The sequence below is a fragment of the Leptodactylus fuscus genome, chromosome 1, assembly GCF_031893055.1.
Source record: "Leptodactylus fuscus isolate aLepFus1 chromosome 1, aLepFus1.hap2, whole genome shotgun sequence".
Taxonomy (NCBI): Eukaryota; Metazoa; Chordata; class Amphibia; order Anura; family Leptodactylidae; genus Leptodactylus; species Leptodactylus fuscus.
The window spans coordinates 233,673,636-233,693,454 of NC_134265.1; the positions used below are offsets into that span (position 1 = coordinate 233,673,636).

The window sequence follows — 19,819 nt, forward strand, 5'->3', positions numbered from 1 at the left end:
TATGTTGTATTGTTGTGTACAGAGCACTATGGAGATTTTTCTTACTATGTGATATACTGTATACTTATTTAACAGATTGACTCCATGTATTTACTGATACAGAACTTGAACTGAAAATTTTATTAAGACTTGAAAAATATCAATATGAAATTAAAGGAACTTGGTTACAAAAAAGTATTGATTTATTTTTATATTCCAGAATCTGATCTAGAAATGACCAAAATGAGCTGCTGAAAAACATGAGTGTTGACCTGGAACTCAGTTACATTTGTTACATGACACACAATTTCAGTTCCTAGAAAGATGACATTTATAACATGTAATTACCCCAAGAAATAAAAAAAAACAACAAAACATTATGAATCTCGTAAAGCTGTGTTCACTCAGCCACGATGTGCTAGTTCCACGCTCAGATGGAAAATTTAATTATAGTTTAGCACGCTCCTGTAGAAAAAAAAGAAAAAAATGTAAAACATAGCAGAGAACATAAGATTTCAAGTCACTAATTCAGACCTGTAAAATGTACTTTAGAATAAACAATTTACACATAGGTTACATAGGTGTGCTTTTCCCTTTATGTTGTTTCCTCTGTAAGGCCCCATTCCCACTGAGTAATGTGCCGCTCATTCTGACATGTAAACACTTGTCAGAGTGAGGTGCTTAAAAACAGATCCCATTGACTTCAATGGGTGCCGGCTTACGTGCGCTACACATTGAAATCAATGGGTTAAAAAACCTCCCATTGATTTCAATGTGTAGCGCACGTAAGCCGGCACCCATTGAAGTCAAAGGGATCTGTTTTGAAGCGCCTGACTCTGACACGTGTTTACATGTCAGAATGAGCGGTGCGTTACTTTGTGAGAACGGACCCAGTTTCTCCTCAAGACAATGTAAATTAGACATACATGGGAAAAGGAATCAGGGCTCTATTTGGCACACATGCAAAAAAGCAAAAATGTCTGGATTCCCCTTATTTGTGTAGGTGGAAGGAGGGATTTGTGGTTTAGCTATCCATTCTCTTATGCGTATATGAAAAATTAGAACAATATATTGATCTTGTTTGTCTAGAGAAATACTCTAGAGAAATACTCTGGACAATACCAACACACTGAGACACGGCTAGCACAGGACCTCAGGGGGTAGGACGCAGCATAGGAATTCTGACTTTAGTGCTCTTTGCATCCCTGTGTCATATACACACACTCACACAGTCAGGCCTTACAATAGGCATACTACATTGTAGAATTACGGTAAATGTTTTCCTCCTTAATCAAATCAGTTTATTTCTACAGCCCTACAGATAGAGATGTAAACTGAGCACAGTGAGAGATACACACACACACACACACACACACACACACTAGGTGAAATAGGTATTGAACACATCACCAAGTAAATATATTTTTAAAGGTGCTATTGACATTCTCGCTAGATGTCAGTAAGAACCCATCTACACAGGCAAAGAAATTTCACCATAGATGTCCATAAATTATGTGAAATATTGAGAAATGGACATGGAAAAAGTATTGAACACATGAAGAAAGAAAGGTGAAAAAAGCCATGGAAAGTCCTGACACCGGCTGAAATATATCAGTAATTAGAAAAATAGTCAAAATAGTGACTAAAAATAAGAAGAATAAGAAGAATATCTGGTTCAACTGATGGCCTATAAAATGGTGTCTCATTATTAAGGTGCCACATAAACCTCTAATGATTGGTAACACCAGTGAGCTATCTCAAGATCTTCATAACCTTATTGTTACAAAACATTTTTTTTTTTAATGTAGATTGTGAGCCCCACATAGAGCTCACAATGTACATTTTCCCTATCAGTATGTTTTTTTTGGAATATGGGATGGAAATCCATGCAAACACGGGGAGAACATACAAACTCCTTGCAGATGGTTTTCTGCCCTTGGCGGGATTTGAACACCAGGACTCCAGAGCTGCAAGGCTGCAGTGCTAACCACTGAGCCACCGTGTGGCCCCTTATTGTTACAAAACATTGATGGCATTGGTTACAGAAGAATTTCTAAACTACTAAAGGAGTGAGCACTGTTGAGGCCAGAATCTTGAAGTGGAAAGAAGATAATTTTACCATAAAGCAGGTTCTCTCCACAAGATTTCAGGCAGAGGAGTAAAAAGAATTATCTGAAGAGTTGTACAAGAGCCAAGGACTATCTGTGGAGATCTACAGAAAGACCTGGAATCAACAGGTACAATTGTTTAAAAGAAAACAATAAGTAATGTGCTGAACCTCCATGGCCTATATGCACACTCACCAAGCAATACTCCATTGCTAAACAAAAAATATGTTCAAGCCCATTTAAAGTTTTCTCAACAATAGACAGCCCTGTGAGAATATAGTCTGGTCAAAATTAGACCAAAATTGAACTCTTTGGTTGCCATAATACACACCATGTTTGGAGGCCAAAAGGCACTGCATATCACTCCAAACACACCATACCAACAGTGTCGTGTAGTGGTGGGAACATCATGGTGTGGGGCTGGATATGGCATTGGTAAACTCCATAACATTGAAGGAAGGATGAATGGACAAATGTACAGAGATAAAAATCTGTTGCCAACTACTGGGATGATGAAGATGAAACGAGGGTGGACATTTTAGCAAGACAATGATCCCAAACACACAGCCAAGGAAATTCTCAATTGGTTTCAGAGAAAGAAAATCAGGCTGCTGGAATGGCCCAGCCAATCATCTGACCTGAATCCATAGAAAATCTATGGAGGGAACTAAAGCTCAGAGTTCATAGAAGGAGCCCATGAAACCCACAGGATTTCAAGAGTTTTGTATGGAAGAATGGGCCAAAAATCACACCTGAGAAATGCTTGGGACTAGTTTCTCCATGCAGGAGGTGTCTTGAAGTTGTCATCACCAACAAAGGCTTTTGTGGAAAGTATTAAACAAATTTCAGTAAGCGTGTTCAATTCTTTTTCCCTGTGTCATTTCTCATTATTACACATAACTTAATTTACGGACATTTATCTGATTTATTTGCCTGTTTGGACTGGATGTTTTTTTACCGTCATCTGGTGAGAATTTCATGTCAATAGGACCTTTACAAATCTATTTACTGTATATACTCGAGTATAAGCTGACCCGAGTATAAGTCGACCCCCCTAATTTTACCACAAAAAACTGGGAAAACTTATTGACTCGAGTATAAGCCTAGGGGGGAAATGCAGCAGCTACTGGAAAATTTCAAAACTTAAAATGGTCGGAGTTCTTGGGTGCAGTAGTTCCTGGGTGCTGGGGAACGGGTGGGGTGTTTTGGTTGTCTGTCTGCCCCTCCCCTGAGCTTGAGGACTGTTTTTTTTTCCCCCACTTGGAATTCAGCCTGGCTGAATATAGGGTATCTGCAGTGCTCCTATTAACCCCTTCCGGACGGAACAGGAGCACTGGAGATAACCTATAGTCAGTAGACCGGGCACTGTCAGACACAGGAATACCTAATGTGTATGTGTTTCACAGTCATTTTCTACTTTTATATGTATTCTAGGGAAAGGAGTGATTTAGAACTTTTATTTACTTTATTATTTTTTTTTATTACATTTTTTAAAAACTTCTTTTTTTTCCCCACTACTTTATGGGAGATTCTAAACATTACTATTGCGGCTGGTCATAGATCCCCCCTCCCCCCAAAAAAAAAAAATAAAATTTTTTTTTGCTTGATTCGAGTATAAGCCGAGGGGGGCTTTTTCTGCACAAAAACTGTGCTGAAATATTCGGCTTATACTCCAGTATATACGGTACTTACAAAATTGTTGAAATGTTCAATACTTATTTCAGCCATTGTATATACATGTCTTGCTCTGCTCTGAGATAGAGCACCAGAATTATCCTAACAGGTTTACTTTGTAGTGTTTTAATCTAAAATGTATATTTTTAATAAATCATCGGTCACTAATTCCAAATAACACCGTTTTCAAACTAAGTATGGAAGTTGATAAATACCAGATTGAAGAACAGGTTGAAATTGTCCAGCCATGCAGATTTCCTCTTGTTTTTGGCGCACAAGCCTAGTAATAGCGGGTGAAAATCCACGTGGATTGCGTGAAAATACAATGGCATAGCCATCATGGCATGTTCCATCTTCTTTAAGAGTGCGGCAAGCATAAGTAACAGCATAGTTATCATAGTCTGTGTCAATCACCCAGTAGTTGTCACCTGAGGAAATACAAAATTATTAAATATGTACTTAAAAACTAGAAGTGTGCTAAAAAAAAGTGCAACCCCCCCAATAATCTACATCATAGGTGCCCAACCTTTTGTTTATTGTGAGCTAAATTCAATTTTGACCAATGTTAAAGAACCAACTGGTAAATGTAGAGAAAATAATAAGAAATATTTACTGTAATTATATTAGACATATTATATTTTACCATCTTATGCAATTTAAACTGGCTTCTAATTAATATTGCCAGTGTTTATGTCATATTGTAACCAGTGCTAACTGAGAGCTTTCATGGCACATTGATCACATTGATGGTTTACATTTACACACACTGCTCCTTTTTCTTCTTCTTCACAATGTATGATCACTCACTGATATTTTCCTGGCCCAGCAAAGAGGAATATTTATAGATCATGGTGCACCTCAACATATTTATTTTATATGTTTTTTCACTGTGTGTATTGTCACATTTGTTTCACAGGACTGAGTGATGTGGATGCCCTTTTGTGACCTTGCAGAGATTAAGGGGAGGAGTTTTGTAACCATATGACTACATCCTTTTGCACTTTTTTGTGTGACACTCCCCCACTTTTTTTGTTTTGGGTGAAGAAAACCATGATCTTTGGCTTTCAGATAAAGGGAGTCAAGTGGCACAACAGTCTTTATGTTGTTTGGATACCAGTAATATAAACCTACAGCCTATATGTTATGACTAGAGATGAGCGAACAGTGTTCTATCGAACACATGTTCGATCGGATATCAGGGTGTTCGCCATGTTCGAATCGAATCGAACACCACGTGGTAAAGTGCGCCAAAATTCGATTCCCCTCCCACCTTCCCTGGCGCCTTTTTTGCACCAATAACAGCGCAGGGGAGGTGGGACAGGAACTACGACACTGGGGGCATTGAAAAAAATTGGAAAAAGTCATTGGCTGCCGAAATCAGGTGACCTCCATTTTAGACGAATAGTGGATTTCAAATCCGGGTCATATGAGAATGTGAACTTTGTGACTATGAGACAGGGATAGCTGTACAGGCAGGGATAGCTAGGGATAACCTTTATTTAGGGGGGAATGTTATTAAAAATAACTTTTTGGGGCTCTATCGGGTGTGTAATTGTGATTTTTGTGAGATAAACTTTTTCCCATAGGGATGCATTGGCCAGCGCTGATTGGCCGAATTCCGTACTCTGGCCAATCAGTGCTGGCCAATGCATTCTATTAGCTTGATGAAGCAGAGTGTGCACAAGGGTTCAAGCGCACCCTCGGCTCTGATGTAGCAGAGCCGAGGCTGCACAAGGGTTCAAGCGCACCCTCGGCTCTGATGTAGGAGAGCCGAGGGTGCACTTGAACCCTTGTGCACCCTCAGCTCTGCTACATCAGAGCCGAGGGTGCGCTTGAACCCTTGTGCACACTCTGCTTCATCAAGCTAATAGAATGCATTGGCCAGCGCTGATTGGCCAATGTATTCTATTAGCCTGATGAAGTAGAGCTGAATGTGTGTGCTAAGCACACACATTCAGCTCTACTTCATCGGGCTAATAGAATGCATTGGCCAGCGCTGATTGGCCAGAGTACGGAACTCGACCAATCAGCGCTGGCTCTGCTGGAGGAGGCGGAGTCTAAGATCGCTCCACACCAGTCTCCATTCAGGTCCGACCTTAGACTCCGCCTCCTCCGGCAGAGCCAGCGCTGATTGGCCGAAGGCTGGCCAATGCATTCCTATGCGAATGCAGAGACTTAGCAGTGCTGAGTCAGTTTTGCTCAACTACACATCTGATGCACACTCGGCACTGCTACATCAGATGTAGCAATCTGATGTAGCAGAGCCGAGGGTGCACTAGAACCCCTGTGCAAACTCAGTTCACGCTAATAGAATGCATTGGCCAGCGCTGATTGGCCAATGCATTCTATTAGCCCGATGAAGTAGAGCTGAATGTGTGTGCTAAGCACACACATTCAGCACTGCTTCATCACGCCAATACAATGCATTAGCCAGTGCTGATTGGCCAGAGTACGGAATTCGGCCAATCAGCGCTGGCTCTGCTGGAGGAGGCGGAGTCTAAGATCGCTCCACACCAGTCTCCATTCAGGTCCGACCTTAGACTCCGCCTACTCCAGCAGAGCCAGCGCTGATTGGCCGAATTCCGTACTCTGGCCAATCAGCACTGGCTAATGCATTGTATTGGCTTGATGAAGCAGTGCTGAATGTGTGTGCTTAGCACACACATTCAGCTCTACTTCATCGGGCTAATAGAATGCATTGGCCAGCGCTGATTGGCCGAATTCCGTACTCTGGCCAATCAGCACTGGCTAATGCATTGTATTGGCTTGATGAAGCAGTGCTGAATGTGTGTGCTTAGCACACACATTCAGCTCTACTTCATCGGGCTAATAGAATGCATTGGCCAATCAGCGCTGGCCAATGCATTCTATTAGCGTGAACTGAGTTTGCACAGGGGTTCTAGTGCACCCTCGGCTCTGCTACATCAGATTGCTACATCTGATGTAGCAGTGCCGAGTGTGCATCAGATGTGTAGTTGAGCAAAACTGACTCAGCACTGCTAAGTCTGCATTCGCATAGGAATGCATTGGCCAGCCTTCGGCCAATCAGCGCTGGCTCTGCCGGAGGAGGCGGAGTCTAAGGTCGGACCTGAATGGAGACTGGTGTGGAGCGATCTTAGACTCCGCCTCCTCCAGCAGAGCCAGCGCTGATTGGCCGAATTCCGTACTCTGGCCAATCAGCACTGGCTAATGCATTGTATTGGCTTGATGAAGCAGTGCTGAATGTGTGTGCTTAGCACACACATTCAGCTCTACTTCATCGGGCTAATAGAATGCATTGGCCAGCGCTGATTGGCCGAATTCCGTACTCTGGCCAATCAGCACTGGCTAATGCATTGTATTGGCTTGATGAAGCAGTGCTGAATGTGTGTGCTTAGCACACACATTCAGCTCTACTTCATCGGGCTAATAGAATGCATTGGCCAATCAGCGCTGGCCAATGCATTCTATTAGCGTGAACTGAGTTTGCACAGGGGTTCTAGTGCACCCTCGGCTCTGCTACATCAGATTGCTACATCTGATGTAGCAGTGCCGAGTGTGCATCAGATGTGTAGTTGAGCAAAACTGACTCAGCACTGCTAAGTCTGCATTCGCATAGGAATGCATTGGCCAGCCTTCGGCCAATCAGCGCTGGCTCTGCCGGAGGAGGCGGAGTCTAAGGTCGGACCTGAATGGAGACTGGTGTGGAGCTATCTTAGACTCCGCCTCCTCCAGCAGAGCCAGCGCTGATTGGTCGAGTTCCGTACTCTGGCCAATCAGCACTGGCCAATGCATTTCTATGGGGAAAAGTTAGCTTGCGAAAATCGCAAACTGACAGGGATTTCCATGAAATAAAGTGACTTTTATGCCCCCAGACATGCTTCCCCTGCTGTCCCAGTGTCATTCCAGGGTGTTGGTATCATTTCCTGGGGTGTCATAGTGGACTTGGTGACCCTCCAGACACGAATTTGGGTTTCCCCCTTAACGAGTTTATGTTCCCCATAGACTATAATGGGGTTCGAAACCCATTCGAACACTCGAACAGTGAGCGGCTGTTCGAATCGAATTTCGAACCTCGAACATTTTAGTGTTCGCTCATCTCTAGTTATGACGTCCGTACCAGTTCGAACTTCTGCGCCTTCTGCTTGCACGCTGCGGCACATGAGGCGTGTTTAGTTTTGATTCCTTGCTTAGGGCTTTTGTTGCTCGGTCTGAACTAAGTCCTATCCCCTTACCTCTGTAATTGATTTTCCAATACACCCACCTTCTTCACTTTGGTTTCCCTCTGCCTTTCTAATAGTTAATTTTAGCCTTACTTGTGTGATTGACAGCCTATCTTCCTATCAAGTCTGGGGTGGGTTCTTCCTTCTTATTTATTGTTTGCTCACATTCATCTTGGTGCTTGCTATTGCCTTGTGCGTGCTGGCTATTTACTCTTGCTTTTTGTTACCTGTATTCATATTCCTGACCTCTGGCTTTACCTTTGACTATTCTATTGGATCTGGTTTCTGTACTGTATTGCTCAACTGTTACTGACCCCTTGGCTAGCTGACCTCCCTGTTGATGTTGTTTGCTTTGTCTGCGTTCTGTGTCTTCACCTATATCTAGGAAGGGTTTTGCCTAGTTGTCGTCTGTTGCCTAGGATAGCTCAGGCAAGTAGGCAGGGACAGGGGGGTTCAGATTATGGCTCACTGTCTTGTCATGCCTTTCACCTCAGGGCTCACGAGCAGCTACTGGGGAATTGCTCCTCTACCAATCCTATTACACTGTAATTGGAATATTTTTTTTGTCCTTCTACCTAGTAGTTAAAATGTTTTTAATAAAGTAACTTTCCACTAGAGCCCCCTCCCTTACAACTCAATACCCCATAGAAACAAGTAACGTTGCTTAGCAGAGAGGATGTAAACTTACCTCCGCTTGACAGGTAGCTTGCCAGTCCCTGGTAGGTCATATACATTTTAGCAGGATTGGTTGGGTCAGGTATGGAGTACTGAGCTGCCATGTCTGCACAGATGAGCCAGAACCTAAAAAATGAATATTCAGATTCAGCATTTTCAAAAAATAAGTGAAAAATTTTTCTTATCATATAGAAGGACTCATGTGGTGTTTGATATTTATGTGTGAAAAAGGCAAAAGCATTGTAAATATGATACCTTTATTGGCTAGCTAGAAAAATTACATTTGCATGGGGGCAACACCGTGACTCAGTGGTTAGCCCTGCAGCCTTGTAGCGCTGGAGTCCTGGGTTCGAATCCCACCAGGAACAACCATCTGCAAGGAGTTTGTACATTCTCCCCATATTTGCATGGATTTCCTCCCATTCTACAAAGACATACTAATAGCAAAAAAAAGTACATTGTGATCCCTATATGGGGCTCAAAATCTACAAAAACAAACAAAAAAATTTTTTTTAACTTGCATGCTTTCAAACATCAGAGGTTCCATCTTCAGATGGATGAAAAAGCAGCCAATGTGCTTTAAAAGCATGCAAATGTAATCTTTCTAGCTAGTCAATAAAGGTATCATACTTAACTTGACTCAAAAATATGAAAAATTACATGATTTTTTTCTGGATAACATTACACTATTTTTCCCTATACGATATAGAAGGAAAAGAGGATTGTGGATCAGTTTGAATTCACTAAGTTTTCTTAAAGAGGACCTTTCATGGTTTGGGCACAGGCAGTTCTATACACTGCTGGAAAGCTGACAATGTGCTGAATTCAGCGCACTGTCGGCTTTCCCGATCTGTGCCCCAGGTAAAGAGCTAGCGGTCCTGGTACCGTACCTCTTTATAGTCAGAAGGGCGTTCCTGACACTCTGTCAGGACCGTCCTTCTGTATAAGCAGTGCCAATGCGCTGTGCTCTGAGACCAGGAAGGAACGCCCCCTCCCCTCCTGATAATACTCGTTCCTCCCCGCTCACACAGTACAGCGCTATTGGCACTGCTTGTACAGAAGGACATTCCTGACAGAGTGTCAGAAACGCCCTTCTGACTGTGAAGAGCTACGGTACCGGGACCGCTAGCTCTTCACCCGGGGAAAAACGCATTGTTGGCTTTCCAGCAGTATATAGAACTGCCTGTGCCCCAAACCATGAAAGGTCCTCTTTAAAGTTTTACTTACCCGAAAAGTTTAACTCTGCCTTTTGATGATGCAGTCATTGTGCCGTCCTCATCCACTGTGTATTCAGCAGAGATGTTATCTTGAAGGAAGAGACCTTCTGGGTCTTTCTTTCCAATAGCATACCATTTTCCTCCATACTGGATAGAAGGATGCAAAAAATAAAGAAACTAAAATATCGTTGTGAAGTCTACACTACTAGTATGCTTGTATCACAACTTATTGCATTTCTGAATGTTTTAGTTAAAAAAAAAATTAGCCTACAAATTCCTTAGCAGATGTCTTCTTGTATGCATTCCCTGAGTTGTCGCACCTATTTCATTTTCTTTAGTAGTTCATATATAGCAATTGCGATTATATTATACACTGAAAGCCAACACAAATATTATTTTCTGTCTGTGAGCATCAATGATATGATTTTGTAAAGAATTGCTTCTTTTTCAATGTGCAGTATTGTTTTGTATTTTGGGGAGTAGTTTATGGATTATTAAAATATAAAATAGAAATCTAACTATGAACTTCTTAAATGATGTAAGCCTAATAGACATGGACTGATATTTCTACTATTTCGAAAGTTTTTCCTGTATCTATTTTTTAATGAAGACTTACATTTCACTGGGAGTTTCCTTCACCTAAGTAGAGCTAGGTAAAGCTGAATCTCCTCTAAAGAAATCTTTGAAAGAGACTAGGTAAAAATTTTAAAATTAATACTTTCCCCCCGATATCTTCGTGTAGCTCTTAAAGTGTTTATGCCTCTACCAACACTTAAATGGGTATTCTCATTTCAAGAATCCTGCTCTAAACTGCTAGCTTAAGGGAATACAAGAGTTTTCCTAAATGCATTGCTTTTGAAATGATGCTTCATTTAACTGCTCTGTGAAATTATTCTTCCCCACAGGTTGCCCAACATTTCCTAGGTCTCCGACCTGGTTTCTCCTTATCTACCATCTCAGGATGGGTGACTTCACTTGCTGATCTCTGAAGAGGGGGGGGGTAGAGCTCTTGGGATTGCGCTTGCTCTCAGATCTGTTATCTCCTTGACATTCAGTTCAGCTAATTGCACTTTCCTGATAAGGGCTTGGAGGGTGGGCTTAGAATAGTACACTGTCAGTCCTGGCAGCATGTAAGTTTTTTTTTCTCTCCAAACCTTTGTAATATAATATACATTTATTGTGCATACTATTTGATCTGCATTTATATTGGATTTCTAGTAATGATAGTTAATAATCTTTCATGGTAAAGGCAATGCTTATATGTACTGAGGTACTTTATAGTGTCCTGTCCATCAACAAGTCAAAGCCTGCCCCCATCTTGTTGAAGAATACAAGAAGTGAGAAGAAGCAAGAGCAGGGAAACTGGTGAGAGAGGAAGATTGAATAACCCTATTTACAGGTTAGGGAATAAGTGTGAATAAGTGTGAAATTATTGGGTATCTGACTGCTAGGATCAGCTATCTGGAGAACATGAAACAGAAAATCCCCCTAAATGTAAATATGGCAAAAACTCCATTTACTTCTATGAGTCTGCTGGGACTGCAATCTTCGGAAGCCTCATAGAAGTGAATGGAATCAAAAAGTATTGTAGTGGCACAACCCCTTTAAGTCTATGTTATTATTTTACTTTACTTAAAGAGGACCTTTCACCGATTTGGGCACAGGCAGTTCTATATACTGCTGGAAAGCTGACAGTGCACTGAATTCAGCGCACTGTCGTCTTTCCCGATCTGTGCCCTGGGTAAAGAGCTATCAGTCCCGGTACCGTAGGGCTTTACAGTCAGAAGGGCGTTCCTGACAGTCAGTCAGGTACGTCCTTCTCCAGAGCAGTGCCTATCGTGCTATACAGTGTGAGCGGGGAGGAACGCCCCCTCCCCTCCTGCTAATACTCATCTATGGATGAGCACTGTGAGCAGAGGGAGGGGGCGTTCCTCCCCTCTCACACTGTATAGCGCGATAGGCGCTGCCGTGGAGAAGGACGTACCTGACTGACTAAATGCAGCCTAAATATGTACTCCCCCCCCCCAATGTTTCCAAGACCGGTAGTTTATATTTCCCGACACATAGGAACCCTACTCTGTTCTTTTTAGGAAGAATTAACTTGGTTTCAAATACCCTGTACACCCCCATGTATATTCATGGTAAAATCATATCGATATAATTATTGAGACAACATTGCAGGCAAACCATTTATTATTGGAAAATTACCATATTTGTCTGGGAATTATTTTTTTAATTACATTAATAATACATTTAGTAATAGCATATTTTTCTATATTATTAGACTGCTCTGCATTTTTATATCATAAACTAGAAGCTTATGTCACCTTATCCATTCCATCTGCCATCCCCTCCCCTCTGTATAATGGATTGCTTACTTTTATCAGTGTATTTGTGCCTTTTTTCTGGTACATTTTACTCCAAAATAGTCTGATCTGCTGTGCAACACATTTACTTATCGTTTCAGTCATAAAAAAGGCTATGTATATCAGACACGAAAATTTTTGCACAATTGTCATTTCATTGCCAACTTTTTCATAAATTTGTTGAAAATAAGGACATTGCTGCTTACATCATGATGGATTCCCCAAATGTTTAGTCCATTAATCTTACCCTTTTTACATCAAAGTCCGCTTTTACTTTCAGAGTATCTACTACGCAGGATTGGGCCTTGCATTGCTCAACAATGATGAGAATTGCAGCAATAAAGACATACTTGAAATGCTTCATCCTGAAAGAAAGCACAATTTATCATTTCTTTTAGCAATCTTAGCCTAGGTTTCTACACTCCTCAACATTGAAATTACAGCTCCAAAAAGGAAAAGTTTTGGATTTTTAGAAATCACAAGATCGATAGACGTAGTAATGACATGCAAATGATAAAAAAAAGCAAAATATTCAAAACTTATTGACCTGCCACAATAGTTATCTAGCCATGTCACTATAAGCTTTGAATACGGCGTTCAATTTCACTATTAGTAAGAATGAATCATTCCACACCATTTTGTCAAACAGATGACCTGTCTGTGCAGATTGCTCCCACACACCAATTGATGTCATTCCAATTATTTATTGTTCCCCTAAAATCCAGTACATGGAACGTTGACAGTGCTGACATCTCTACCTGGGCACATAGTGATCTGCCAGAGTGATAAACCAAGGCCTTTCAGTTCAAGGATTCTGTCCCTCTTGTTTGCAGCACATGGCAATAACTGGTACTTGCACGATCAGAAGATATTACACAATCTTCCTACACCACTTCATCTGCATAGGAACCCTGGACTTTTAAGCTACTGTACTGCTCTGGTTTCTCGTATGCCTTGTTGTTCACTTCAGAATCAAAGCAAATTAACTTGGAAGTCTGATGGACAAATGTGGTTTTGGTAAATGCCAGGATGTTCCCTGTCTGATGCATTGTGTCAAGGGTAACGTTTGGTGGTGGAGGGATAACACTACGGAGTTGTGTTTCAGAAGTTGGCCTAAGCCCTTTACCCTTCGTTCACATCTGTATTTGTATTCTGTTCAGGGGAGTCCGCATGGGGACCCCCACTGAACGGAATACCAAATGCAATTGCAAGCGCTGTGCAGTAAAAGCACCCCCATAGATGGATTCCCATAGACTATAATGGGGTCCATGTGCTTGCCACCAGATCTGCGCACAGAACATGCAATCTACTTTCCTATCCACAAGATTCGTGCGGGCAGCGTGTGGCAAGCACACGTACCCCATTATAGTCTATGGGGTCCATGTGCTTTTACTGTACAGTGCTTGTAATTGCGCTTGGTATTCCGTTCGGGGGGGTCCCCATGCGGACTCCTGAATGGATTACAAAATCACGCAGTTGTGAATGAGGCGTTAATTCCAGTGAAAGGAAATCTTAATGCTTCAGCATATTAAAATATTTTAGACAATCACATAAGTCTAATATTGTGGAACAGTTTGGGGAAGGACCTTCTCATGTCTCAGCATAACTGTGCCCCAGTGTACAAAGCAAGTTGAGTAGTTAAAGTAAGAGAAATGGTTCTCAATAATAGTATAATGTCTCCCTAATGGTCCCAAAAAATATAATGCCCCTCAGTGGCCCATTACACAAAACCATTGTTATTATACATATTGATCAATTTCCTAAAAACCAATGCCAAAGTGACTTACCTAGGTATTGCTACATCTTACAGTATGTTTGTGTCCCGATAATAAAATGCAGATATTCTGTATGTATTCCTGTCACTAGCTCAGGGGGAGCACCATGAAATGGAAGAAGTGCACCAATCTGCAGCAGTATGAAAAGGCTCCACTAAAAACTAAAATTTTACTTGAATTTGAACTTACCTTTTCCTCCTTTATCTCTCCATAAATGACATGTACTTAATGGCATGGCATGTCAAAAAGCTCCATGACATACATATACATCATGGAATTACAGCCAGGTTCTCATTGTAATGTTAAGGATCGCTAAAACCTTTCAGTCTGGTTATTTAGCCCATTAAACGCAGCAGTCAATAACAACTGTGCCATCTATGGCGTCTGATTGAGTGGGCTCTGTCAACCCAGTGATGCCTGGGTATGGTTTCAATAAAAGGGATAATTTTTTAAAGTTTTGGCTTTCAGAATATGGTGTCACAAAAATGTCTTGTTAAATAATCTGTACAATAAAGTTAACTTTACCACATGCTAAACTTCAAAACAAAAATCAATGGCTATGTTGACTTATATAAGAAATAAAAAATAAGTATGTCTGTAAGGTTACGATAGGCTCATAAATAGTATAAAAATGCATTGATATTAGCACAAAATTTGGATGGCAAAATTGTGATGAGTAGTTTAAATGCTGCACAGAAAGAGAGAACATTATGTAGTACGACTTCTATCAGGGATGCAGAGAATGCAGTACATAAAATCTGTGGTTACAGTGTATAGTACAGTACAGAGCATACAGTCATATATGGAGACTATGGAACTGAGAACTAAGCAGCTTTTGTCCAGGTTTTCTTATGCCTAATGGAAATTTCAGCACTAATATGCTAACCTATACCAATAATAAATAATATTTCATAGAAACACAATGAATGAGAACATAAAAAGCTACAGTGGTAGTAATACTTAAGAAGTGAGTCCTTTGAAATAAATAAAAAAAGACATAAAAATCAATGTTGCTGTCCTTACCTGTTTTTCTATAGAATAAGTGGATGTGAAGACTTTACAGGTTCAATTGAACATCACTTTCTGTCCGTTTAAGTATTTCTGCTTTAAATAATAAGCCCCCAGTCAACCTAAGTAGTTATTTTGGTCCCTGGGGCTTGGTAAGAAGCTTAGCGTTAGTTAATCCATTACATAAAATCTATGTGTAATCCTTTTGTCTGATGTACGCCTGTCTAATTGGGAGACACTTGCATTAGATCAGAGGGTGTCCTTAGAAACTGAGCACGTGTGTTGTCTCAACATGTGGACCGTAAGAACCTGCCATACTGGTGGTGGATGTGAGTTCATTTAAGGCCCAGTTCACATCACATTAATGAGCTAGGCTTAGCACGTATACTGTGAAAAGTGTATAGGTCAAAAGGCTAAAAATGTGAGGTGAATGGGGCCTAATATACATGATGTAGTATGCAGATTTATGAAAAGTGGCCAAAAGAAACACTGTTTCCGTTATCCACAGCAACCAATCATGTCGCAATGAAAGCTGTGCTGTTTTTCTTGTAGACAGTTTCATAAATCTGCCTCAAAGTAATAGGGGTGACCTAGCAGTATAATGCCTAGTAGATTGGAAATAGACATATGTGGTCACTGCTGGATCTGAAATGTAATATTGCTTGCTAAATTGTAATGGGAGTCAACAAGATTAGAAAAATCATTGTAGTATCTGCCATAAACAGCGCAGCAGCTGCTCGTGGTTTGTGTGTAGTATTACATTTAATTGCTTCAATGTAGCCGAAGTGCAATAGCAAATACAGACCGTCTTACAACAGCCATCTTATATGTTTCATTTCTGTACAACCACTATAATTTGTCATGCAAAATATAATTTCTGCAAACTTAAAGGGGTTGTGCATGTTTAGAGAATATGGCTGATTCCTTCATCTCAGGAAGTGACATCACATCCGTTATTCGCATAGTCATGGTAAACCTCAGTCCCATTTATTTTAATTGAACTGAGATGTAGCATTGCCATGTGACCAATGGACGTGAGAAAAAGAAATCATCCTCGTATTCTAATCCGGCATGATCCCATTAAAAACATTAAATTTTTGCCTGTTGTTAGTGATTGGAAACATTCCGGTCTAAATCCAGTTATTGAAAGCTGATTTAGCCCCCCGACTCTTCCAAGCCACCGAACCTGCTACACTTTTATTTTTATTTTACTTTACTTACCTGTATGGCACCATTATATTTCACAGCACTTCATAGACATTGTCAGTCACAATCTATATTCCCTATAAGCATGTCTCTGGAGTATGAGAGGAAACCCACACAAACACTTAGAGAACATTCAAACTCCTTGCAGATGTTGTCCTTGGCAGGATTCAAACCCAGGACTCCATCTCTGTAATGCTAACCACTGAGCCACCATGCTGCACTCATTTGTCTCTGGTACTCTGACGACCTTAGCCAAGTTGTAACTCTGCCATATCACTGTAATATCCCAGCCATTCGTAGATCCACTGACCAGAACCCCCGCTGAAACCTGGTGGAAAAGTATAGTCAGGTCAAACAGAAAAAACACCAACTGTCCTTAATGCCGGAGCCGAAAATTTACTGATCTTCATTGCAAATAACAAGACATTTGATCAATAAACATAGAATAAGTCACACTTTAGCAAGTAACTTCAGTCATCTGGAGCTTACACACATGAGCTGGCTGAAATCACTTTGGTTCCCATGCGCTACGCTTCCTTATACATTAGCAGACTAGGCCTACAGCCTCGGGTGATGCAGAAGTTGCTTTCCATGATACTGACTTCCTGCATTAACACATTTTCTATGTGGACTGTCCTGGAAAGGTACAGAGGCTGATTCTATACAGTGTGCTTTTACCCTAGCTTCATGGTGTAACACACAGTGATGAGAAGCGGTGACCTAATGCATACCTCCCAACTTTTGAAGAACCGAAAGAGGGACAAAATGTGCGTAGCGCGCCGTGGCAAATTTAGCCCCGTCCACTTTTGTGTTGACTCCGCCCATTTTCATTAATTTTTTTCATGTGCCCACACACAGTATAATCCTTCTACAGTCACCCGTAAATTATATGTTCCCCCTCTATCTCTCCCCCATTTTCATATACACCCTTCATCTGCCCCCAGTTTCATATCCCCCCTCCATCCATGCCCCCAGATTCATGTCCCCCCTCCATCCCTGCCCCAGTTTCATGTCCCCTCCATCTCTGTCCCCAGATTCATGTCCCCCCTTCATCTCTGACCCCAGTTTCATGTCCCCTCCATCTCTGCCCCAGATTCATGTCCCCTCCATCTCTGCCCCCAGATTCATGTCCCCACATCTCTGCCCCCAGATTCATGTCCCCCCCATCTCTGCCCTCAGATTCATGTCCCCTCCATCTCTGCCCCCAGATTCATGTCTCCACATCTCTGCCCCCAGATTCATGTCTCCTCCATCTCTGCCCACAGATTCATGTCCTCTCCATCTCTGCCCCCAGATTCATGTCCCCTCCATCTCTGCCCACAGATTCATGTCCTCTCCATCTCTGCCCCCAGATTCATGTCCCCTCCATCTCTGCCCCCAGATTCATGTCTCCACATCTCTGCCCCCAGATTCATGTCCTCTCCATCTCTGCCCCCAGATTCATGTCCCCTCCATCTCTGTCCCCAGATTCATGTCCTCTCCATCTCTGCCCCAGATTCATGTCCTCTCCATCTCTGCCCCCAGATTCATGTCCCCTCCATCTCTGCCCCCAGATTCATGTCTCCACATCTCTGCCCCCAGATTCATGTCTCCACATCTCTTCCCCCAGATTCATGTCCTCTCCATCTCTGCCCCCAGATTCATGTCCTCTCCATCTCTGCCCCAGATTCATGTCCCCTCCATCTCTGCCCCCAGATTCATGTCCTCTCCATCTGTGCCCCCAGATTCATGTCCCCACATCTCTGCCCCAGATTCATGTCCTCTCCATCTCTGCCCCAGATTCATGTCCCCTCCATCTCTGCCCCCAGATTCATGTCCTCTCCATCTGTGCCCCCAGATTCATGTCCCCACATCTCTGCCCCAGATTCATGTCCCCACATCTCTGCCCCCAGATTCATGTCCTCTCCATCTCTGCCCCCAGATTCATGTCCTCTCCATCTCTGCCCCCAGATTCATGTCTCCACATCTCTGCCCCCAGATTCATGTCCTCTCCATCTCTGCCCCAGATTCATGTCCCCTCCATCTCTTCCCCCAGATTCATGTCCTCTCCATCTCTGTCCCCAGATTCATGTCCTCTCCATCTCTGCCCCCAGATTCATGTCTCCTCCATCTCTACCCCCAGATTCATGTCCTCTCCATCTCTTCCCCCAGATTCATGTCCCCACATCTCTGCCCCCAGATTCATGTCCCCACATCTCTGCCCCCAGATTCATGTCCTCTCCATCTCTGCCCCCAGATTCATGTCTCCACATCTCTGCCCCCAGATTCATGTCCTTCCATCTCTGCCCCCAGTGTCATGCCGTCTTCTCCTTCATCTGCCCCCAGCTTCACGTTCCACCTCAGTCACTCAGTGTACACATTACACTTACCTTCTCCTCCTTCCCCCGCCACTCTATGTGCGCCTCTCTCTCTCACACAGTTGTAGACGTGATGTGACTGTCAGGATACGGCGTCGCCGCGGTCTCCTTGCTGCGCGGCGTCGCCCTGGGAGACGTGTTAGGAGTTCTATTGGGTGTGCTTAGGTCATTAAGGGTTAATCTTTTCCTTGCCTTCAGTCTCCATGCCGTTAGCCATCAGGTGTGTTCTCTGCTGCTATTTAAACCCCACCCAGGCATGGATCCTTGCCAGCCATTCACTTTGTGGTTCCTGGTTCCTCTGCTCAGTCTGATTCCCTGTCTGTTTGTATTCGGTCTGTTTTCTTGGTTTATTTACCCAGCTTGTATTTTTGACTATCCCTTGTCTTTTGATTTGGTACCTTTATTATATCTCCTGGCTCGACCTCTTGCTCGTCCGACCTCGCCCTCTCTTCTGTGTCTTGCTGGGACTTGTGGTCCTCCCTGGTTCCATGCTGTTTAGTCTTTCGTTTTGCATTGCATTGACACTGTGCTTTCTGTTTAGGTGTGACCCCGTGACTCCAGTCCCTAGGACTTTCAGGGCCTCCTCTCCCCTTATCCTAGCCGCCGGATAGAAGGTTAGGAGCCGTGGTAGGCGCACTTCAATTAGGAAGTGCATTGGTCTGCCTCATCTCAGATATTACAGCATAGTTATAGCTGCAGGGCCTGCAACCCCTTTTGTCATTAGTTGCACAGTGTTGCTTTCCCAGCTGTGTCACTTTGCACTGCCTGACCCTGACTCCAATCCTTACAGTGACATCATCACATCGCGTCTACACAGCCAGTAGGTGGCGTGCAGTGGCGAAGCAAGGAGCTGAGCTGTGACAGCTCCTTGCTTCAGCCGCATATGTGTTCAACTCAGATCTGCGTCCTCTGGATGTTTTTTCAGGTCCATACACTGTGCTGGAGGGAAAAACTGTCTGGCGGTTTTTTGAGGTGGTGTTTACCAAAAACTGCTCCAAAAACCACCTCAATGTCAAAAAACGCTTCCTAATTCCTGAAGCGTTTTTTTTTCCGGACCAAATATCACCACACCACACCCTATTCACGTGTGGACTAGACCTTATTAAGTGGTTACGTAAATAATTAAATAATTCATAAAGTACCAATTAATGAAATATAATTAGACTTAGATAATTAATTAATAATCACCACTTTAAACAAATTGACTAAACCAGTCCCCCCAGCATTAGCTGGTGGACAAAATCCCCACTAT

The 19,819-nt window shown here is 42.5% G+C and overlaps 1 protein-coding gene across 1 annotated transcript; it reads right to left on the reverse strand.

Annotated features, from left to right (window-relative positions):
- Nucleotides 1-164: 164 nt before the first annotated feature.
- LOC142216541 (purpurin-like) lies at nucleotides 165-15,152 on the reverse strand. The gene is made up of 6 exons (XM_075284447.1): nucleotides 15,020-15,152; nucleotides 12,469-12,586; nucleotides 9,866-10,002; nucleotides 8,652-8,764; nucleotides 3,977-4,189; nucleotides 165-444 (listed from the first exon to the last, which is right to left on the reverse strand). Exons 2-6 carry the CDS (start codon nucleotides 12,583-12,585, stop codon nucleotides 434-436), a joined length of 591 nt encoding a protein of 196 aa, XP_075140548.1. The 5' UTR covers nucleotide 12,586; nucleotides 15,020-15,152; the 3' UTR covers nucleotides 165-433.
- Nucleotides 15,153-19,819: the final 4,667 nt, after the last annotated feature.

Bases quoted from the DNA above. Each gene is read 5' to 3' on its own strand.
- LOC142216541 (XM_075284447.1), bottom strand. From the start codon at position 12,585: ATGAAGCATTTCAAGTATGTCTTTATTGCTGCAATTCTCATCATTGTT. The intron at 8,765-9,865 runs GTAAGTAAAACT...TTCATTTTTTAG, and splicing joins GGCAGAGTTAAACTTTTCGG to GTTCTGGCTCATCTGTGCAG. The intron at 4,190-8,651 runs GTAAGTTTACAT...GTATTTCCTCAG, and splicing joins AAGCTACCTGTCAAGCGGAG to GTGACAACTACTGGGTGATT.